The following is a 24,934-nucleotide window of genomic DNA, read 5'->3' as shown; positions in this document are numbered from 1 at the left end:
GTGATTACTTGATTACAGCACGAGTCCCAATCCGAGAGTGCATTGCACAACAGCAGTAGCATTGACCTATATATTTCTTAACATTATGCAGTGTTCCCTGTAACATAAGAGGCTGCCGCACAGTGTGCTAGGTAACAAAGTCAAGATCACAGCAGCACAAATCAACACAGAGATTCATTTAATATTCTACCAAAGTGACAGGACCAGACTATATTACTTGGTTTACACTAGAAATTAATGCTGGTGTAACTACATCGCTCAGGGATTTTCCACACCCCTGAGCAATGTAGTTATACTGACCTAATCCCCAGTGTAGACAGTGCTATGGCAACAGAAGGGCTTTTGCCATCGGCATAGCTACCTCTTGGGGAGGTGGAGTACCTACAATGATGTGAGAAGCTCTCCCATCTGCATAGGTAGCATCTTCACGAAGCGCTGCAGTGGAACAGCTGCAGTGCTGTAAGTGTTGACAAACCCTCAGTCTCTGTCTACACAAGCTATGTATGCCTCTCTTCTACTGGGACCTTCTGATCACCCCTTCTTGTCAACTGTTGAGAATAGGTCACTTCCACCTTAACTGAATTGGCTCGTTAGCACTGACCCCCGACTTGGTAAGGCAACTCCCATCTTTTTGTGTGCTGTGTATTTATACCTGCCTATTGTATTTTCCACTCCATGCATCTGATGAAGTGGGTTTTAGCCCAAGAAAGCTTATGCCCAAATAAATGTGTTAGTCTATAAGGTGCCACAAGGACTCCTCCTTGTTTTTGCCAAACCAAAGGGTTACTTAACATTAAACAATCACGTTGACCACTACCAATTCCTCAGAAGGCATGTAACATGTCTGGACAAACAAACACTATTGTCAGTAGTAAACAAGAAAATATGCATTTTTTTAAACATGGCTGGTTTGGAAAAATCTGTGTGCCAGTCAAAATGATTTTCTGAAATATGGCTATAATAACGTGCACTAACTACATTGCTGCACAGTCACTCGTGCTATATTCATGACGGACAATTAACCAAATCCAGTCACACTCACATTGGGAATTTTTTCAACCCTAAATCCAAAACAAACAGTTCTATGCATTTCTATTTATTTTCTCCTGCCCTTCGTTAACAATATACACTGAATCCACTACACTGTATACTCCACGACACATGTATACCACACTGTATACACGCTATACACACACTGCGCTTTACAATATGATCAAACTATAAAACATTCTACAAAATGCCACTAGTCGATCAAATAACTTCTGTCAAGTTTTAAGCAGCAATAAACAAGAGGCAGAGAGAATGTTTTCTCTCTGTATTTCACTTACCTGTGTTGTAGGGCACTGTAGGTTTATTAGCACTATTGGGCTGGCACATTTCAGAATGTTGAAGTAAAACAAAATGGTCTTGTTCCTATAGAGAAATAGGAATAAAAACAACTATTTTAATATGTACAGATGTGTATATACTATGTTTATGACCAATAGTACTTGCATGAAGTTACTACCAGCACACAGCAAGCTGTACCAGCTGACATTTTTATGTTAATCAGAAGGTGGCGCCAAAAATCAAACAAGAGTGTTTTGTTGCTCAAAACCTGAAGCAGCTGCCTGGGAAAACAGAAACACAGCTCTTGAAAGGGATTCTCACAAACCCAAGTACTGGTCAGAAGTAAGGGCGAGATTGTGGCTGGCAGTGCATGAGGGGGAAGGGAAAAGAAGGGGAAAAAGCCTTCTGATCTTCACCCTTACGCCGGGGCCAGGCACAATGTGGTCAGGGCATGCAGCTACTGCAGTAGACTTGCATCAGCATCAGTGGAGAATAGAGCTGGTGGGAACATTTTCATTCCAATGTGGAATGAAAACAAATTTTGAAATCTCAAAAGTTGCTATGAAACGGAATTGTCGCCCTGCGGTCAGCTCTAGTGGAGACCTCCTCCAAGGGAGCAGGTATGGACAAGGCCATGGTCCCGCCCCCTCCACACTAGGCAGCAAAGTTAGCTGGGTGTGAGAGGACTGCATGCTGCAGCCTTGCAAAACGTAATGGCAAATCCCCTGCAGCATGCAATTCCAACAGATCCCCCATTGCAACACAGCTATCTCCCACCTCACTGCATGGCTTTAGCCTTCAAGGCCCACTCTGGCCCATAACACGTAAGTGTTGCAAACGGTAACTCCCTGTGCAGTTGGGAGTAGCTCAACTGGCCTAACAGTTTAAAAGGTCAGGATGTTTTCACTCACACACGTTCAGTCATGTACTAGTTAAGGAAATAGTTACACACTCCTTGCAAATATAACTCCCAATCCTTAACTGTTATTTCTTCAAATCAACAGAGTAACATTTTGGGCTGAAATATCCCAGCTCTTTAAGAGTTCCCTGGGAGTATGTACCCTTTGTGAGCTACTCAGCACAGCCCATGTCATTAACACATTGTTTTACTCTCATGTTGATGTGTTCGATGGCTGCTGACATTAACAGGAGACAACAAAGATTAAACGTGTATGGCAGAGGAAAGTGGCCACATAGCAACAGAGAAAGAGAGAGAACACACACAATGGACAACAGAAAATGGGGTGAATGCAAAAGAAGCCTTCTGCTTCCCCCAAGGGGCGGGAAGCCCCCAGCCACCAATGTCACTACCTGTTTCTGCTTACCTAAGCCCTACAGTGCGTCGTGTGTGTATATGTGTGAGAGAGAGAGTGAGAGTGAGAGTGTGTCCAGATCCTACTTCCCTACTGCTTTGCACAGGTCCACCGAAGGGTTGGCGCCCGGCCCAGTTGCCTCTCCTGATCCGCCAAGGACTCTGGGGCAATTCCTCCCGACAGTTCTGCCTCCCTGTGCAGGGGAAGGTGGAACTCTTCTGGCCACTTCTCTGCAGCTCTCTCCAGCTCCATGCAGGAATCTGCAAGAGCAAGTGGCACAGACTACCTCCAGACTTCTCCTCTGCTCCCTTCCCTGCCTTGGGAGGGGACACTGTCTTGGGCGTTCCTCCACACCACTCCCTATCCCCATGCAAGGGGCCTGGTGGAAGCCCCTCCGGCTGTGGCTCTGGACACTTGCTTCCTCAGTTCCATCCCTGCAAGCTGAATGGGAAGAGGAAAAAGAGGCAGCAGAAGAGTTGTATCAGCTGTGGGCTTTTGGTTGCTGCTTGCATGGAACTGGATTTAATATCAGTTATAATTAAGTGAGGGGTGTTTTAATGCAGACTTTAGAAAAAGGAAAACCTTTCCTGTAATGTGGTTTCATGGCTCCAGCTTCGGTTTTCATAGAAATAATGTTTCGACACATAAAGCTCTTTTCATCTGCAAGTACCTCACAGATACTAACAGATTAACTAACCCACGCAGCTCCCCAGATGAGCTAGGAATTGCCACCCACGTTTAAGAGACTGGAAAATAAAGTTGGGTTGAGACACTAGACCAAGGCCAAAGAGGGATTCAGCATCAGAGCTGTCTGTCTCCCAAACCTGAGCTCAGACCACACATCCTCTCTCTAGTAGCATAAAGACAGCAGGTAGCTAGCAGCAGACACTGAGACCTTGCTCTTGTTATTTTCAGCTGCTGTTTGGTACTTAGCACCTGCTGAGCAGGAAATGCTGGTTTGTACAGAGTGAGAAGCAGTCTGCCATGCTTTTGGTTATTCCTCCCCAGAGATGAACATAATGATTTCTCAGAGGACATATTAGTTAAATATCCTAATTTGAGCAGTCAAAACCAGTGGCAGTTAATCAGAGTCTTCACCTCTTACAAAGACACTTTAAAATATGGCTCTCTTTGCACTTAATGGCACAAGCCATATTTTATAATAGTATTTTACTATTCAGTCTCCATACTATGCAAACAGCTGCATTACAGTAATAACTCAGGTCTAAATTTCCACTAATCAACTGAGCTTTTCAGAAACCTTAATTGGAATAAATACAGTAAGGTGGGGGTGGAGGTTGCTTCTTCTGAAGCCTCCCAATTGAATTCCCAGGAGGCAGAGGGCTGATGCCTCGTTTCTCATGTAAGCCTCATGAGAAATAAGCCAGATGATTGCTCTGAGTACTCACTCATTTATGGTGTCCTTCTGGCCACAGAACTGCCCATAGCTGTCAGTCGGATAGACCACCTTCCTGGGGTCACCATGTACCCAAGCTAAAAACATATAAAGAGAGAGACAGATCTTTTAACACCATATTCCAAGTGTCCAGCAGTAGCCTGCTAATAGTTCACTTTCTCTAGCAATTAAAATGCACCACCTGTCATGTACTATTTTAACCTCTCCCAATAGCTACTGAAGATAATTGATTTTCCTTAAACAGTAGATTTCTTAATGAAAAATTAAATAAAATATGGATGGATCAGTGAGACAGTAAAACATTTCTCTTTTTTCCTTCAAGACACACACGTCTGGGTGGTGGCCAGAATATGAGGTAATGCACTTAGAAAATAATGGTTATTAAAAGGAGAAAGAGGAGGCATTGCAAAAGCTTTGTTGGCTTAAAGCCACACTGTGCTATGGAGCTAAACCTCACAGACCAAACTGAGCCTTTGATTATACCCACAACCCCACCGAAACAAACGGGGTTACATGGGTGTGCGAAAAGGCAAGATTTGGTGATGACAATCTAGTGGACATCGAATCCCATTAAGAAGGGATGCAAACCCCCATTTCAGGATATAAAACCGTGTGCTCAGCCCTCAGCGCTGTGGCTGGCTATGCTGATTTGTTCAGTACATAGAAGCAGAGACACAACTGTACGAGTACAGAACCTCAGCCTGAACCGGAGGATGCTGCTTCTATTCCTTCCTCAACTTCAGGCGAGGATTTCTTGCTCCTGAAAAATCTCATTTTCTCAAACTGTTTATTTCCATTAGCACAATCCGTTCCCATTCAGGACCTAGTACACCACTAGGAAAATCATCATTAGTATAATTTTTTTCTAAGCTATAGAGGTCAGACCTGACTAATCTTCACAACTCTCCAGTAAGCTCTGAATAATTTTGACTGCCCTTAGCTATCACAATTTCTATCTATATCCTCCCCATAACAAAATAATCAGAACTTCACCTCACCTTCTAAATATTACCTTACAAGTGCAGGATGGTGCCAGCATATTAGCCCACACAGTATGCCCTAGATCTGGCTTACTAATACAACTGCTGCAAAATGTGGATGGCTTTGGTTTTATTAAGTGTGATCATTTCCTAGTCTTTTCTTTTCTCTGGAGCATGTAGAAAAGGCAATAGCCATTACGATTATGTTTAGCCCCTAATTTCCACCTCTCAGAGTGTACACTGAATGTCAGAAGCCACTTTAGGCCCTGATCTATACAAATTACTTTGAACTTGTTTCTCTATAATTGCCCCACTTTTCTGTTGATTTTGTGGTGCTAAATTTAGTCACACTAGAAATTAAATCTTCCTTCAGGTCATTGCAGGGGCACTTAGATACAATGGTGATGGGTGGAATGGAGAGACAACCTCTGCAAATCACAGAACAGTAGATGTAATACTTATCCTTGCAGACTATGGGCTAGATCTGCAATATACCCTCCATTGACTTTAATATAGCTGCACCGCTGTATACCAACTCAGAATTTGCTATGTATCTTTCACCCTAAATCGTTTTATTTTTCTGGCACTCTTGATTTCTGGATCTTATGCTAGTTTCTAAATTCATTTTAATATGTCTCAATTACACCATGTTTTCTAGTTTGTAAAATAATCTGCTAGTTGGTCTCAAATATTTTCTAGCCATTCAAATAAATTCTGTCTATTTTCTCCCTTATCTATTAAGACCTGGATTCTGCACTGTACAAAAATTCTGCACCGGTGAGAAGTCCCATTGACTTCACTCAGTAATGTTTAACCTAATCTATCAGACATGATCTTCCTTATATGAATCCATATAGTCAGTCTTTACTACATAAGATATATGTACATTTGGTTTATGAAATAATCTAAATTTTGAGTGAGTGGTCTCTTTCTGTGTTATATTGTATGCCTTCCTCCTAATATTTTCCTGCATCTCATGCAGTTAAAGGACAAGGCCAAATGGATCCGTTTCTCTGCTGACACCAAATGGGTTTAATCCCTTATTTGTATGCTCTTAGATGGATTTTCTTATCAACCTTTCCACCACCAAAAATTACTTTATAAAAGTATTTGAAAATTACTAAAAGAAACCATTTGTTCCCTTCTTGACTATTTTCCCTCACACTAGCATAGCAGGAGGCAGCATGGATAAAGCCTGTCAAATCAGATTCAAAGTAGTGCTGAGATTTCAGTAGCAAAACTTCTTCTGCGTTGTATAGATAATTTGGAATTATCTGCTACTGCCAAAAATATCCCCTTCCTAGGTAGGATATTTTATCTGCAATTATTCCCCCCTCCACACACACACAAACACACACAATTGGAAAAAAAAAGACAAAAATTGCAGTATAACTTTGCTAATCATCTCAGAACACCATTTACACACAGAGAAATCAACCCTCTCCCCATTGCTCAGCAAAGACCAGAATGCTGTAAAGAGGCTGCCTGTGATATCAGGGACTGGGTGAAAGCCCAGAAGTCTACACAGCAATGAAACAGCCCCGCAGTCAACTGGCATAGGCCAGCCCACAGGTTTTTGTTTGCTGTGTAGACATATCCAGAATTTCCTGTGCCTAGTGGCCCATGAGGCAACCCATTTCCCTACTGCTGTCTGTCCAAAAGCAAAATGTTTGACTCCATCATAAATGGTCTCTGTGATGGCAGTTCGCTTTTTGACCATCCTGCAACAGATCATTCTTTGTCCTCCTTGCCATAAGGCCCTTTCTTACTTTTACAAAGCATTGATTCATAGATTCCAAGGCCAGATCACCATTGTGATCATCTATCCTGACCTCCTGTATAACACAGGATAGAGAACTTACCCCAAATAATTCCTAGAGCAGAGCTCTGACACAAATATCTGGTCCTGATTTAAAAATTTCCAGTAATGGAGAATCCACCACGATCCCTAGTAAATTGTTCCAATGGTTAATTACCCTTACTGTTAAAAATGTGCATCTTATTTCCAGTGTCAATTTTTCTAGCTTCAACTTCCAGCCACTGGATCATGTTGCACCTCTATGTGCTACAATGAAGAGACCATTATAAAATATTTCTTCTCCAGGCAGATGTTTATAAACTGTGATCAACTCACCCATACATGAGCTCCTTGAGTCTATCACTACATGCCTGTTCCCTAATCCTTCAATCCTCGTGGCTCTTCTCTTAACCATCTCTACTTTATCAAGATCCTTTTTGAATTGTGGACATGAGAACTGGACACAGTAGTCATCACAGTAGTGCCAAATATAGATGTAAAATAACCTCTCTATTTCTATGTGAGATTCCCATTTACGCATCCAAAGATTGCATCTTTTGGCCACAGTGTCATACTGGGAGCTCATGTTCAGATGATTATCCACCACAACCCCCAAATCTTTTTCAAAGTCACTGTTTCCTAGGATAGAATCTCCTATCCTGTAAGCATGGCCTACATTTTTTATTTCTAGTAGTATACGTTTATATTCAGCTGTATCAAAGCAGTTTTTTGCTTGCTTGCACCCATCTAAGCAATCCAGAAGGCTCTGTATCAGTGACCTGTCCTCTTCATTATTTGCATCTCCCTATTTTTTGTGTCATCTGCAAATTTCATCAGTGAGAATTTTATGTCTTCTAATTAAGCTTGCAGATGACAAAAATTGGATACTTGTATGCACTGAAACATCATTGACAATACAATTATATACAGATAAACAAAGTACATTTTGTTATGTATTATCCTTACTGTTTTATCATTTCTCATTATCCAATGCCCACTGAAGTCACTGGAATGACTCTCACTGGTTTCACTGGGTTTCGATTAGGCCCTTAACTCACTAATTCTCCAAATGTGATCCTTTGCAATGGGCTTCCTGGGCATTAGTGGGAATTAGTGAGGTACTAGTGCTGGACATTTTGCTCATACTTTTGTTTTTGTGAAGTATTCTGAACAGTATTTCCAGTTTTTGGGGACTCTTGTCCAGTTGCCTTCATCCAGTGGCCCATACCTACTGATTCTTGGTTGTAGCTTTCCTACAAGTCTGAGGCCTCAGTCATATTGAGGCACTAAACCAGTGTTGGATGAACCTGGTTTAAAAAATACAGTAAACGAGCTTTTCTATGTCAACACTTGCTCTCATCCACTTTACTGGGATCAAAAGTGAGCCCCTTATCTAGAAAGCAGCTTTAGAGAACAGATTTATCTGGGTTTGCTGTAAAATTGGTTTCCTTTAGTTTGAAATCATATCTGCTAGGTGGAAGTAGGGAAAGTACATCTCAACTAATTTTCAGAGAGAAACCGAGAAGAATTGGTCTGTTATAGAGGATGGAGATTTAACATTTGATTAATATTGCAGCAGAAAATAGAAAAAAACCCCAACTATTACTTTCTTTGTGAGTTAGAACAATGTTGGGAAAAGAATCCCATAGGATAAATATTCCATTTCCTATCCTATTCAGTGTAGAATTGTACCTAAATCAGCAGCCTCCATTGACAGTGGAAGGTTATTATCATGATTAGCATCAAAGAGTAGTGTTTGAGTCTTATTTGTTGCAGTGCCCTACTGGTGACCAAATATCAAGTACTGAAAGTACAATGAAATGGAATCCAAGTATATAGAACTTTTATGCCAGCAAAAGGTTGTGCGTGGTCTGATGCTTGTAAAATCACTGTTTGAATGCTGGCATACACAGCTGGGCTGAAACAAATACATCAACCAACCCAGCTGAGTCAGCCGTCAGTGTAGCAGTGGGACAGCATATGACACAGGCAAAGCAGCTGACAGACAGGGATCCACAATTCAGGATGGCTGAAGTTATGTCATTATCCTGTCACTGATGTACACAAGAACAATATCAGAAATGGCTAATGTCTATCATTTTAAATGTTTATCAAATACATTTTTTTTTTGGCTGTATGGTTGAGTCAGTGGATGTAAATAGTGGAATGCTCCTTGTCAAGGAGAAACTGTGATTAGCACAACTGCTTCCACTGACATTTAAAAAATAACTGCAAATCTGTTTAGCTTATTTGAGTCATTCCCTCAGTGTGCTTCTTGGGAATACAGGCTTTCATATCATTATTTTGTTTCCCTTCAAGGTATGCTTTTAATGTTTTAATATTGGAGGAACAGGCCTACCCAACTGTGCTTATGGCTTTTTAACACAAACAATTTACAAATGCAGTGAAGCAGATAATAGGACATATGATACTGAATTTGTAAATCCATTCTGATGACACTGCTGTTGCATAAACATTCCTAGAAGCAGGACTACTACATAAGCAACATATTGTTCACTACTTCACAGGTGGCCTACCAGCCCAGTGGTTAGTCCCCAGTTATGCCCCTGAACACAAATCAGAAGAACTCTGTTCTAGAAGAATAAGTCTTTTATAGCTGGAGCTATAGAAATTCGGGGGTGGGGAGGGAAATCACATGAACAGCAAGGCACATCTTAGATGAAGAACAAGCATGATGATCTCAAGTTCCCATTTAGACTCTAAATCCATCAATCCTTTACTAAAAGACAAAATTCTGCTAAAATGTCAGAAGAATTTATAAACATGAAGTGGACTCTTGAGGGTAAGTTTTACAAGTTGTGCAGATGGTTTACTTTGATACACTATCATAACTCTTGGCTTGGCTAAGCACAATAAAGGATAAAAACATCATTGTTCCTTTAATGTAAGAGTGACATCTGGAGAAATTTGCTATTGCAAATAATAATGTTGCTCTAAGAGGATCTGAACGACACATAGTGAAGCTATTGATTGGAGGTAGGGGGGGCGTAAGTGATTTCTCTTTGTACCAGAAACTCTTCAGGAGGCTGATCAGATTAGTATATGAACCACACTTCAGGAGTAAATCTAAATCATACTCAGTTTTGTTCCTTTTGAATTACTCCATCCTTTGAAGTCTTGAGCTCTTCCTATGATAATTCATTAGCTGCCCTTCACATGCATTTTGCTGAATGAAAACTACCATAGATTGTAGGCTGTCTGGTAGATTTTTTTTTTAAAGTCTCTCCCTGATAAGCCAAAAATCCCCCAAATAAATAGGAAGGACTGAATTAGTTCTTTAAGGAATAAAAATTTCATTCAATGTTAAATTGGTCCTCTTTTTTAATCTATCAAGGCTGATTCCCGACCCTGGCACTTTGAGTGCAGAAGGTGAGGGCTCGCTAGGATTTGAAAAATTAATACTGGCCACTCCAGGCTGGTATTAAAGTCCCAAGGTTACAGCTTCTTTCTGACCTTGGACGGGTAGATGCTGCCACCACCCAAATGCAAAAAAACCCCTTTTTGGAACCCAGAAAGGTGCACTTGGGAATTCCTTCCTGTGGGGTACCATCAAGCCCTTTCACACACCCCCTCCGGGGAAGAGCTGAGACAGAAACAAAGGAAATCAGTTGTTTTATTTTAAGGTAAATTTTATTGAAAACAAAGAGAAAGAAAGTACCTTTGGAACTTAAACTTTTTGCTAGATCTTAAAAAAACAAATTACAAAACTTAAGCATCAAGATAGTGCTCTTGAGGTTCAGCTTAAACGTTACAAGAAAAACAAAAGCATTTGGGGGTTAGCACAGAGGAGTCCACAAGCCAATAAGAAATAAAAGAAAAAAACCTAATCGTGTTTTTTTTCATAGGCATTCCCTGAACTACTTATATATCTGGGGTTTCAGATAAGTAGGTTCGAGGTATGATTTGATGATTTGTCATACCGGCTTTTAAAGCTTTTTACAGCATTGTCCCAGTCGTGTCTCTGCTCTGTCCCCCCTCTCTGGAGAACAGACAGACAGACAAATGGAAAGTTCAGCTCCCCCCCCCATTTTAAAAAGTTCTAGCCTTCCCATTGGCTCTTTTGGACAGGTGCCCACTCCCTTCCTTTTACCTATGCATGCAGTCAGACATTTTAACCCTTTACAGGTAAAGAAAGTAGAGAACAGCTACCAAGAGGGATTTTATAGCTAACTGGCTGGCTGGGTGTCCATAAAAGAGAGCTACCCCCCTTTCATTTATCGCATTATCTGCAAAGATAACATAATTATGGCAAGGAATAACTCATGTAATAAATATTTCTGTTCAGTATAATCATTCAACAGCAACCACCACTGAAGCAGGATGGAGAGAGGATATTATCATAGATCACTGAGTTTGATCTTTCAAGGAGATTCGATTACCTTTTACCCAGACCCCACACAGCCCTCTTGAAACACGTATAATTTGGCTTGGTGTGTGTTTCAAGAGGGCTGAAGTGCATGTCTCACTGAGGCCAGTGGGAGTTGTGCACACATAGCTGTGGGTAGAAAGTGAGCCACAGATTTTCAGCCAACAGCAGCTCCAAGTGATGGGTCTGAGTTAGGGTTGTCAAGCAATTAAAAAAATTAATCGCAATTAATCACGCTATTAAACAATAATAAAATACCATTTATTTAAATATTTTTGGAAGTTTTTCCACATTTTCAAATATATTGATTTCAGTTACAACACAGAATACAAAGTCTACAGCGCTCACTTTATATTTATTTTTGATTACAAATATTTGCACTGTAAAAAACAAAAGAAATAGTATTTTTCAATTCACTTCATACAAGTACTGTAGCGCAATCTCTATCACGAAAGTTGAAATTACAAATGTAGAATTATATGCCAAAAAAACCTGCATTCAAAAATAAGATAATGTAAAACTTTAGAGCCTACAAGTCCAACCAGTCCTACTTCTTGTTCAGCTAATCACTCAGACAAACAAGTTTTTTTTACATTTTCAGAAGATAATGCTGTCTGCTTCTTGTTTGCAATGTCACCTAAAAGTGAGAACAGGCATTTGCATTGTACTGTTGTAGCCGGCATCACAAGATATTTACATGCCAGATATGCTAAAGATTCATATATCCCTTCATGCTTCAACTCATTACAGAGAACATGCATCCATGCTGATGACAGGTTCTCCTCGATTACGATCCAAAGCAGTGCAGACTGACACGTTCATTTTCATCATCTGAATCAGATGCCACCACCAGAAGGATTATTTTCTTATTTGGTGGCTTGGGTTCTGTAGTTTCCGCATCAGAGTGTTGCTCTTTTAAGATTTCTGAAAGCATGCTCCACACCACATTCCTCTCAGATTTTGGAAAGCACTTCAGATTCTAAAACCTTGGGTCGAGTGCTGTAGTTATTTTTAGAAATCTCACATTGGTATCTTCTTTGCGTTTTGTCAAATCTGCAGTGAAAGTGTTCTTAAAACGAACAACATGTGCTGGTTCATCATCCGAGACTGCTATAACATGAAATATATGGCAGAATGTGAGTAAAACAGAGCAGGAGACATACAATTCTCCCCCAAGGAGTTCAGTCACAAATGTAATTAACACTTTTTTTTTAACGAGCGTCATCAGCATGGAAGCATGTCCTCTGATGGCTGACGCATGAAGAGGTATATGAATCTTTAGCACATCTGACATGTAAATTTCTTGCGATGCCAGCTACAACAGTGCCATGCAACAGCCTGTTCTCACTTTCAGGTGACACTGTAATTAAGAAGTGGGCAGCATTATCTCCCGTAAACGTAAATAAACTTGTTTCTGTTAGCGACTGGCTAAACAAGAAGTAGGACTGAGTGGACTTGTAGGCTCTAAAGTTTTACATTGTTTTGTTTTTGAGTGCAGTTACGTAACAAAAAACCTACATTTGTAAGTTGCACTTTCATGATAAAGAGATTGCACTACAGTACTTGTATGAGGTGAATTGAAAAACACTATTTCTTTTATCATTTTACAGTGCAAATATTTGTAATTAAAAAATCATATAAAGTGAGCGCTGTACACTTTGTATTGTGTTGTAATTGAAATTGATATATTTGAAAATTTAGAAACAATCCAAAATATTTAATAAATTTCAATTTGTATTCTATTGTTTAACAGTGTGATTAATCATGATTAATTTTTAATCACGATTAATTTTTTTGAGTTAATCGTGTGAGTTAACTGCCATTAATTTACAGCCCTAGTTTGAGTATTTCCTTTCTTTATCCAGCCAAATGACACGTGAAATGAGGAAGCTATTCTCACATAGTCAAGAAACCAGGGAAATCAACTTTTTTATTTCTATAATAAGCCAAAGGACAGGAGACGCTTAAGGCATAACTCATGACGGAGAACTGATTTATAATCTATTTTCTCTTCATATGAACTTTATTGACTCTCATCCATTTGGAGCAGGGCTGGCCTTTGGAGTAGGACCCATGCTGATCCCATCTTTCATTTAAAATAAGAGTAAAAAGAATGATGAATTACAATCTGAGGACAAAGAAAAAGCAGGCACCATGTGGGGTTTAGATTTGGATATGTAATAGGGGTGTTCACATGCAAAAATTTGGGTCCACCCATCACAGATAAAAATAGTGGCCAGCCACAAAATTTGGGTCTGGATCCATGGTTGGATTCCAAACCCCTCAATGTTTTATACCTAAGCATTTGGTTAGAAGGTTTTTTCCTAATAGGATTCCAAGGCATGTGCAAATGTACCCTATATGGACAAATTTACCATCACACACCACACTGATCCCACTGTCTGAGGCCACAGAGTGAGGGAAGAGAGGAATCTGGCCAACCAGTCATCTTTTTCCTCCCTCGGCTTATTTACGTATTTCATGCAGAACATGATGTTTGGAAATGGCACATGCACAGCTGCCATGGAAGTCTAGCCAAAGGATTAAGGGAGATTTGTGCAGTGCTGGAGGGAGATTGTACAGGCTGGCAGGAAGATCTGAATGCACAAGAATGCTGCACAACTACAAATTGCCAGTGCTCGCCTCTGCCTCTCTCTGTCTGTTTGAGAGTGTGCCAATACTCTGTCCGACACAACATCCAGAGTAGGGGCCACTCACCTGTCAGGGGAGCGTTCACGTATTAAAGAGAACAAGGAATGCTCCCACGCTCGGAGTCCAGCTCCTCCACTCAGGCTGTGTGTGTTTGAGATGTGAACTGGAACAGAACAGTAACACACCAGCTCAGCAAACAGGGGGCAGGAAGAGCTGGTGGAACATTAGAGGGGGAACAGGGAAGTAAAATATTCCAAATGTGGGATATTCCTGCTTCAGGTGGGAGACTTGGCAGGTCTGTATGTGCAGAGGGCTGCCCTGCTGCTGCGCCAGGACCAAGCAATCTCTTTCTGCCGTTTTCCGACCCAGTTCTGTGATGACACATATAATGTCCATGCTGGGACAACTGTTCCTCATGTCTATTGTAATTCTGAGTGGAGTTTCTCTCTCTCTCTTTCACCCACACACACATCAAATGAGTGCTGGTACCAGCTTGGAATGGAAACAAGAGGCCAGTGAGGTACAGACAATGTAACTGGGCAATTAAAGCAGGGGCAACTAGGATCGTAGCATCACTCTACAACAACTAGTACAAGCAGCAGGATCAAAAGAGGAGGCAAAGATGAGATGAGAGAGCCTATGCAAAATTTCATTCAGACGCACTTCAGTAGCGGCCGCAGATACAGACCAGACAGATCCTCATCCAGAAGTAGGTTGCCATCAATGTTAAGGAAGCATCAGAGTCTGACCTGTGCAAGGAAGCCAAAGGACTGCAGACAAGCTAGTCTGAATGTGACAAAATAATGCATGAATTACAGTTAGAAACACCCTTCTCCCTCACCCTCTGCCCACTACTGTCCCCAAGGAGAATCCCACAGCTAATGAAACCATTAAAGTATTGGATCCATGTATGGTACACAGGCACAGGACCTGTATTAATAGCCTATTAGTTAACTCTTTGCCCTTATACAGATTTTTTTTCATCCATAGATCTCAAAGCCCTTTACAAAGGTAGGTATTATCTTGGTTTTACAGATAGAGAAACTGAGGCACAGATCAGTTACGTTACTTGCCTGACGTTGCACAGCAACTTAGTGACATAATCGTGAGTGGAACACAGGTCTCCTGCCTGTCAGCATCATGCTCCATTCATTAGACCACAACTGCCTGTTATGGGGTCAGTGTGTGGTGCTACCTTTCAACTGCAATGACACCCTTGACTGTTATTGCTTGCAAGTGTATTCACTTTATTTCCTTCCCTTTCCCCTTTTCTGAAAGCATGATGTTCCAAGAAGGGACAACCAGTATGTGTGAACAAGGGAATGAACACCACACACACACAGGAGCCCCTGGAGAGAGAAGAAGCAAAATCTTAACTACCAGTTCAGTGCTTAAATACTACAGGGTAAAGTGAGAGAGACAGAAAGCTGAAGAGACACAGAGAACAAATTATGACTTTTGGGATACTGTGCCAATAGTATATTTTAATGAGAGGATGATGTACATTCCTGTATACTTACTGATTTCTACTGGTTGTGTAAAATCAATCTTGCTTATTGTCATTTTCTGACACTACACATAGCAGTTTGGTTTTGTACAGTAGAGAAAATACTAACACAAAATTAAAAAAAGAGCGATGACATTTCTTGCATCTAAGCCAGGGCCGTATGGTCTTTTATTAGGAAATTAAGTTCAGCCAAATATGCAAACACACAGTAACTGTACTTTTATGGTAGCTGGCATTTGCCCTTACTCATTTAGATAGTCTCTGTGAAGTTCTCTCAGACAAGCAAACTAAAACGGTATCACGGACTATCCTGATAAGCAAACAGCTCTGTGTCCTACAATTAAATTAATTTTTTCTGTTCCATTCATTGCTCCCATAGAGTCTCTCCCTAATATTTTAAAGAATGCAAAGCCCCTTAAAAAAAAAAAAGTATTTCTCTAGCTTTTGTTTTTTGACGAGTGACAAGTGCCAGGATTTTCCTGTCTCAATTATAGTTTATGATAGCAAAATGATTGAACCATGGCATTTTTACCTGCATATATTTTACTTTGGGTTTTTCATCAATAAACACATCATTTTCAACCACTCCCTGATTATAACAGATATTTAATGTGAGCAGATGATTCACGATTTCCTTCTAGGAAACACATTGCTCATTGATTAGAAAGTTTAAAGTTAAATGGACTCTTCAATTAAAAATAATGACTCACTTATTTACTTCCCCTGCAAGAGAAGCCACTACCATACCTGCGTTTACTTACCCAGAATTCCTAATGCAATGTAACCCAGAATGACGACTATGAAGATTACACAGCACAGAATATCCGTACAGTGCCTAAAGACAGAAGGGAACATTTTAAAGAATCAGAAAGGTGTCCAAAATAACTCCTCCTTTGTAAATGATTGATTCATACATTATAAGATCAGAATGGCTCACGGACATCATATAGTTTAACCTCCTGTATTACACAGGCCACAGGATTTTCCTGAATTAATTCCTTTTTCAAGTATACCACACCTTTTAGAAAAACATCCAATCTCAATTTAAAAATTGTCAATGATTGAGAATCCACCTCGACCCAACATAAGTTTTAACAATGGTTATTTATCCTCACCATTAAAAATCTGTGCCTTATTTCTAGTCTGAACTTATCTAGCTTCCACTTCTCCTTCATAAACTTACCTTAAGAAGTCCTTGCTTTTGATGACTACTAAGCAACAATCACTCTAGAGGTGGACTAAGGAGTGTTTCTAGTTAAAAAGAAAGTAAAGGATTGCCTTACCAAACTAAATCACCTCCAACATGGCCTAGGAGTCTAAACAAGCAGACGTATCAATTAACATCCCAAAAGCTACCAGCTGCAGCTGGTGTAAATCGGCATAGTTCCACTGAAGCCAATGCTGGTCAAGGCCAAGCTAAGGATCTGACCCTTAAAGTCAGTCTGTTTTGAAAAGTGCAGACTTAATTAGCGGTACTCTTTAATGTATATATATTTATTGTATGTATCTATGTATTTTACAAAATTGTCTATTGCACACATTCAGGATACAATTACAAACCAACTCTAGTAAAAAAACATTTTTTCCAAGCACAAGAAGAAGCATTACTCCTCAGTGAGAGGTTTAGCCATGGTGAGTTTCAAGTTTCCAACATCTATTTTTGCCACAGCCCCATCTAGAAAAGATATATTAAAGTTTCTTTTTTAAAGTGGATAAAGTGTGTGTGTGTGTGTGTGTGTGTGTATGGAGGGAGGATTCACCCTGAAACATAGGTGCTGGAACTAGGGGTGTTGGGGGTGCACCCCCTGACTTTAAGTGATTTCCACTATATACAGGACTTACAGTTTGGTTCACTGGCTCTCAGCACCCCCACTATACAAACTGTTCCAGCACCCCTGCCCTAAAACCCCCCAAATGGCCAAAGAGATCTTGCCAGAGTTTTATTAAAAGTCCCATCATTCAGCTGCAATCAGCATGATGGGTATAATGAAGAAAGCCCAGAAATACTGTCCTTAAAAATTAAGAATGGAGAATTAGACATAAGGACTTATAGCTCTCGGATTCTTTTGGCCAAAGTGATCCCCACTAGAGAGGCTAATTTGAGAGATATGGGATAGGGGACACTTATTTATGGGTTTGAAAGGACAGGGTGAAGAGTAGATCCGGATCCCAATGATTGGGAAGGAGGAGAAAGGTGGGGAAAGTTTACATAACTTTTAAACAATTGGAAAACTTGGAGAGACATTTCTAGGTGTGAAAAAGGAACTAAGAGTGAATGACCGATGTGCCTCTCCATAGAGAAACAATCTCAGCACTAGGTTTCAGGTCTATGTAACTATGGGGATCTGCTGACGCAATCTAATGAAGGAGAGTCTGTTAAACTGAAAGACCTGACAATGGAACCCTGCTTGTTCTTTAAGCCAAAGGGGTCTCAACCTTTGTCCTTCTGAGCCCCCAGCCCCAAACATGTTATAAAATTCCACAGCCCACCCATGTCTACAACAACTGTTTTTCAGTAGATTAAAAGCCAGGGCCAGTGTTAAGGGGTAACAAGCAGAGCAATTGCCCAGGGCCTTATGCCACAAGGGGCCCCACAAAGCTAAGTTGCTCAGGCTTCTGCTTCGGCCTGGGGAGAAGGTTCTTGGGCTTCAGCTTCAGCCCCGAGAAGCAGGGCTTGGGATTCGGCTTTCTGCCCTGGGCTCCAGTGAGTCTAATGCTGGCCCTGCTGTCTGGTTTATTTTGGCGGACCCCCTGAAACTTGCTCATGGCCCCCTAGGGAGCCCTGGACCCCTGGTTGAGAACCGCGGCTTTAAGCTATCGTTTGCTGCAGTTGTCACAGATGAAGCTTTTCTCAAGGGCCTGTAATGAGTGTCTGGCCGGAGAACAGATGACAGCATGCTACAGTTATGAGGAGAGCTTTAATCTGAAGATTAGATTTTAGTTGGCGTCACAAAATGGATAAATAATGAATGGAAATAGGGTCACCTGCTTCCTTCGCTTAACACCAGCAGAAGCACTAAACCTTTTAAAATGTAAGGCTAACATTTTGTTTCACACTAATTCTGATACTTTACTCAGGCTCAGTTTCTCACCCTCCAGAGAGTGGCTGTTAAATGGTGCAGTGTTTAATAAAAGATAACTCAGGTAAAAATACTTATGGAAGGCGAAGTAGGAAACTGCAATACTTTAATTATAAGTCTCTTGTTGTCAGAACCCTCTTGTACACATGGTATTTATGATTACTGTGACAAAGCGCTGTCCTTGCCTCCGTGGGTCCCGCATTTCCTGGTGGATTTTGCTAGCCTCAGGGGCTCACTGTGACTCTCCACATAACCCTTCTTTATCTAGAGACAAGGGTCACAGTCTACTGAGCCATTTTCATCATAAACCAGTGAGGGAGGTGAGGAGAAGTTATCCTTCCTTGCACAGTCTCTGTTGTCTCCCAGTCTCAGTGATTAATCAAGGGGCAAAGGTGTCTGTGTGTGGGGCGGGGAGCCCGGGCCCACCCTCTACTCCGGGCTCCAGCCCAGGGACCCTAATAGTATCAGCTATGGTAGCTGACCTTTTAGAAACATGACATGTACAATTCCCTGGGCTACTTCCCCCACAGCAGCCCTTGCTTCCTTAAGCTCCACTTCACCCTTACCTCAGGGCCTCCTGCCTTGTGCCTGATATGGTGTGTACTGCTCAGTCTCTCCAACAGTGCAACTTCCTCCCACAGCTCCTGACATGCACCCCCACCTGACTAACTGGGAGGCTTTTAACTAGTTTCAGCCAACCCCTGATTGGCTTCAGGTGTCCCAATCAACCTAGCATTCTCCCTGCCTTCTGGAAAGTTCTTAATTGCCCCAGGTGTCTTAATTGACCTGCAGCAGCTGCCATTTCACTTGTCCTGGTACCAGGGATTTGTTTAGACTGGAGCTAATATATCTTTCTCCCACTCCTTTTCTATAGCCATCTGGCCTTGCCCCGTCACATTACGTATGATCAGAGCCTATCCCCATTTGTGCCACTTCATCCCTTAAAGTTTTGCAGTTATTCAAGTGTCAAATGTTTCTACCACCTCACACCATTTCCTGTTCTGGGTATGACACAGATTTTATAGTGCCCTAGCACAACTGATCCTGGCCTCTGGGTGCTGCTATAATATAAATATTAAATAATTATAATAATTGCACAGAAACTATTTTGCGCATGGTTTGGAGAGTTTTAAAATAAATATTTGGGACTATTTCTTGCACCCCTCTGCCTGTGCAGACAGGTGCCTTTGTTTCCATGGGTAAAATCCTGGCTCCAGTGGAATCAATGGCAAAAGTCCTGCTGACTTCGTGGGACCAGGATTTCACCTTAGAAATCCAAGGCTTAGCAGGACAGAAAAATTAAAACAAAAATATAAAATACCTCACCAAATAACCTAAAATGACTGTTCCACACATATCATTTTACTCCCTTAAAGTCACTGGGAGTTTTCAAAGCTGGAGCAAATAGAATGCTGGGAATCTCCCCTCCCCAAAAGGATTAGGCTCCCATTTCTAGCCCTGAAGGGTCACATGAGATTGGGAGATTACATTTATTGCTGTAACCAGGACTGAACATTGCGTGTGCTGGGCTTTGAATTGGTTTTGTTTTGGAGCGGAAATGCTCACATTTAGGGAAAAAATAGAAACATTTTGGTGGCGAATTGATTTTGTTGTTGTATTTGTATTCAAGACAAGGAAAACTGCAGGAAGCTGCTCAGGGGGTGAAACAGTAGAATAAATGCTAGGGGAGATGGATTAGTGGGCAGAGTGTTGAGGAGAGAGTGCATGATAAATGCAATTTATCATATGGCCCCTGCAGTCTTTCACATGGATATCACTGCCACGTTTTTATAATATATCTGTAAATACACACAAAGATTACAAAAGGAAAAATATAACCTTTTTTTCACCCCCAAAAAATGGCATCCAAACCTTTTCCCAGCAGCAATGACTGCATGGATAACAGGATATTGTAACAGAGTATGATAATGCACACAGACAATATTTATTGTATTGTGTCATGAATTAAAATGCACCGGACAACATGAAAGTCATTGTGAAAGCATGGCTGTATTTGAAATTTGCAGTGCTCTTTTGCCTTTTTGCAGTTCAGTTGCACCCCAATATCTTGCCCAAATTTTGTTATTAGCCTGACTATTCTACTTGAACATTGCTGTCTCCATAGAAATAAATCACTGATAAACCCATCAGATTCATTTTAGCCAGGTGAAGTAATAAAATAATCTCATTTGATAAGTGCACATTTCTAGCCCCCATGCTAGATTTTATTGCCTACTTCTTGTCATTTTGTTTAGTTTATGGGTACTGCTTTGCTTTCTAACACCTTTCAGAAATGGATTGGCTTACTCACTTTGTTATATGTGGCCGCGCAAAGTAAGAAAACACTTTGTTCCTGTGTCTTCATGGAGATAACATAGTACATGGAGGTGTTAACAGGATTCAGATAAATAAATAATGACTACGAATATTGTAGGGGCCATCCGATGAAGTGAGCTGTAGCTCACGAAAGCTTATGCTCAAATAAATTTGTTAGTCTCTAAGGTGCCACAAGTACTCCTTTTCTTTTTATGAATATTGAGTATCAGAGATTGGAAGCACCTATTCACTGACAAACCATGCATTTTGTGGCTAATGATTCTGCTTGGGGACTACTTGCTTCATCCTCCAATTCTACATAATGACAGGTTTCAGAGTGGTAGCCGTGTTAGTCTGTATCAGCAAAAACAATGAGGAGTCCTTGTGGCACCTTAGAGACTAACAAATTTAGGTGCCACAAGGAGCCCTCGTTATTTTTACAGTTCATAATGTCTTACGTGTGCAATTCTGTCCAAGATGTTGCACTAGCAAGAAACCATTCTTCGTAATATTAGAGTTGTACCAGTATTATGACAGCACCCACAGACCTGGATCCCTTTGTGTTAGGCCCTGTGGAAACATACAACAAAAAGACAGCCTCTTCCCCCGTCCAGAGAGCTCACAATCTACATGTATAAATGTAGACGACGGGAAATATCACTCCTTTGTGGACAAACCTAAGGTGACCGTTAAGGCATCAACGCTGCTCAGAGCTCAGCGTAAATGGAGCTCTGCCTGAGTGCAGGGGTCTGCTCACACAGAATTCTCTGCAGGCCTGATGCCTATGTTTTGAAATCCCTCTAAGAAACCACGCTGTAGGAAAAAGAATTTTTGTCTGTTTTGTGGTCTATGTACAGAATTCAGGCTCCCCTACTTGATTGTAGCCTGAACTGAGAGATCATCTCTGCTGGTATGGATCTGAATAGAGTGGCTGGTACTTTTATCAGACAGTGTGGCCAGACCAAAGGGCACTATTCAGCAAAGCTGAATAAATATTTGAGTTAGTGGCAGATTCAGTATGTTCAGGGATACTTCCTTTTGAGCATACCGCTCCTACTGTGGAGACTAGAAAGTGCGCAAGAAAGGTACTAAAGAGGTTTTAATGCAAACAGTGCTTTGTTAACCTATCAACCTAAACATTGGATTTTCTTAAGTTTTCTTCAGAGAATCTTTAATGAGAGGGGTTGAAATGAGCTGGCCCGTGTTGTCTCACTGAGTTGTACTTCTTCTTGGTGGCTGAATATTGTGCACCAGAAAGCTTTAATTTAAAAAAATTAAGTCTCTAGCCTTTATGGTTGCAAAGGAAATCTGCAAAATGTGAATCAGAAGAAAGCCATGAAGTGATGTCTGCTGAGAGCTTGCAACAGGAGCGCTAAGAAAAGTGAAACAGCCCATTCATCTCAGTGGGGTGTATAACATACTACAACAATATAGATCCCAGGGTGTTGCCAAAGATACAGGCACTGATTAAAATTCCATTAGCAATAAGAAATAATCTGTTTCTTGCCAGCACTCCTCTGCGTCAGACTCTTCAGGTTGTTGACTCTGAAGCCTGATGATAACGATGTTGACATTTAAATTGTCAACTGTTTCAGTACTGACCACAGTACCCAAGAAAGGAGTGAGATGATCCTATCACGAAGATCAGCATAATCTATTGTGAGCAGCACCTCATTTTAGAGTCATGAGTGGGCAGAGTTTGTGTTTTGGATGGAGCTCAGGAAATGACTAACACTTATGGTTTTTTCCTCAGCCTGACCCTTAAGGAAGATAGCCACAAAAAGTTGAAAGTTAATATTTATATTGCAGAGGCACCCATAAACTGCTAAGCACTTTCCAATCACAGCAGAAGACACAGGCCTTGCCCTAATGAGTGCACAGTTTTAAAAAGTTCAGGTTTTCAGACCATCAGAAAGACAGGTTGAGATGTGAGCGCGAATGGACAATGGAGGCCTGGAGTAGCAAGGCTGATTTGAGAGTCATTGGTGTAAAAGATGGTAGTTGGAGCTGTGTGAACAGACAAGATCATTTCGAGAAAGGGGGCAAAGACAGAAGGGGAGCAACCTAAGAACAGAACTCTGAGAACCCCCTCCCCTTCCCCCAACACACACACAAACACAACCTAGTGGGGAAAGAGGAATGGGATTGGATGTGGATATCCAAGGTAGAGTCAAAGGTAACTATCACCTAGGTATCTAAGCAGCAATCACCCACATTGACATAATGCTGTGTTTTATAAACTTCATCATGATTTATATCGTATTCTTGGTAGCGGCAGAGTCAAGACAAAAAAAATGTGTGGCTCTGGCCTGAAACATTTCTTGACAGTCACCCTTGAAGCCTTTATGAATCATGATTTTATGCTAATGCACACTTATGTGACTTTCCCAATATAGGTCACTTCCTTCGTTGCTACAAACACTTCACAGGAATGAAAATACCTGTTATACACGGACAGTTAGCATCCCTCTAGTCACACCCTACACACTACGGAAAAAACCTTGGTACAAAATATGTCTTGTGAGGTATCATCTGAAAACTAGTAACTCACTGATCATTAATATTCTTGCATGTTGTATGTACACAATGGGTATACTGGACTTATAACTAAAATGTGTTCAAAACACGAGTTTAGAGATAAATATCTTTCATTGGACCAACTTCCGCTGGTGAGAGAGACAAGCTTTTGAGCTTACACAGCTCTTTTCAGATATTACTTCACCCACTTGTCATTTCCTGGGCTGCAATAACACTGCACACAAACCAGGTATGTGTGTGGGGGGTTGTTAAACAGATCTACCCTAAACAAAGGAATCTGTGTTTACCTCTATATACATATAAGCAGTAAAACAGACTTATCAACGTAACAAGAAGAGGAGGCAAACCTCACATTAACAAGCAGGAGAGAAGACAGCACGTTGTTTACACCAGTGTTTCTGAACTACCAGTCCGTGGACCGGCACCAGTCCCTGCGATCTCCCTGGCACAGTTTAGGAAGGCAGCAAGCCGATCCCTGGTATCAGAAAGTTGAGAGACACTGGTCTACACCCAGAAGGAGAGCTAGGTCTGGGTTTTACTTTTCCAGAAGAATCCATTTCAAAGGCTTACTGGTCTATAAAGACAGGGATGCTGAACCTCAAATGATAAGCAATTGATTCAACTGATTGTATACAATATTGCTGTATTATAAAAGTGTACAGAGTGAGCTCTTTTCTGAAAGCTAATAACACACTAGTGAGTCATATAATTGTGAACTATATGTATTAACTCTATATAAGGAATTATAGATACTCACTGATATTAGGCTATATAGTCTGCCCATACAGGAGGGAATGTCCCAGCTATCTACCTCTCTCCTTTGTAAATTAAGTATGGTGGAATCAGAAACAATGGAAGCACCATTTACACAGAAATCATACAGAGGGATGGGAAGCCCACATAAAGGGTAGAACAGCACGAGGTCCTTCTGCCTTCTTGAAACCAGTTCTTTGAACTTGGAAGATATAAACAAGGACAGAAGCCATTTTTGGCACCATCACTGCACAGACAATAGACCAGAGCTCTTGCAAGCTGAGAAAGATGGGTCCTTCAACCAAGATGGGGCTGAAGTCTCTGGAATTGAACATGGGAGAGAAACCTGCTTAGGCAAAGATTTTTCACCTCAGAAGAAAAGAGAAGCCAGCCGCTTGTGTTTCTGTGGAAAGGAGAAAGTTAGCCATGACTGGGAAGAAGAATGACTGATGAGTGAAACCATCTTGAATAAAGCCTGTATCTTGCTAGATTAAGTTTTACACTTAGTTTTTTCACTTTTATTTGCTAGTAACCCTTTCTAACTTTATTCCTTTTACTCAGCTTCACTTAACCTATGTTTTATTTTATTATAAACCAACTCAGTGTGGTGTTTAAAGGGAGCGGTTATTTATCCCTACTTAAGTTAATAAGCTGTCATGTATTTGTGTCTCTTTACAGGAACAAACAAATCTTATTATTTCTCTGATCTGTCCACAAGAGGGCTGGACACTGCAGAGCGCACAACTTTAGGGAAATCTGGGACTGCAAGTGTGTTCGGGTCACCCTGCAAACAGCGACCCAGGCTGGTAAAGGCCAGAGTGGGTCTGCAGAACGGCTGCTGGGGTCAGAAATGCTGAACCAGCT

The 24,934-nt window shown here is 41.0% G+C and overlaps 1 protein-coding gene across 3 annotated transcripts in view; it reads right to left on the bottom strand.

The window, feature by feature from the left end:
* Positions 1-24,934, bottom strand: part of SLC44A5 (solute carrier family 44 member 5) — a 184,956-nt gene that overhangs the window by 40,658 nt on the left and 119,364 nt on the right. For all 3 annotated transcript variants that reach the window (XM_084637904.1, XM_084637902.1, XM_084637903.1), the window contains exons 3-5: positions 16,145-16,218; positions 4,052-4,136; positions 1,329-1,413 (exon numbers count right to left, since the gene is read on the bottom strand). In XM_084637904.1, the coding sequence (XP_084494030.1) occupies positions 1,329-1,413; positions 4,052-4,136; positions 16,145-16,218 (244 nt within the window). The remainder of the gene's footprint in view (positions 1-1,328; positions 1,414-4,051; positions 4,137-16,144; positions 16,219-24,934) is intronic.

The sequence above is a fragment of the Lepidochelys olivacea genome (assembly GCF_965140295.1).
Source record: "Lepidochelys olivacea isolate rLepOli2 genome assembly, chromosome: 8".
NCBI lineage: Eukaryota > Metazoa > Chordata > Testudines > Cheloniidae > Lepidochelys > Lepidochelys olivacea.
This window is presented reverse-complemented; position numbering and strand designations above follow the sequence as displayed.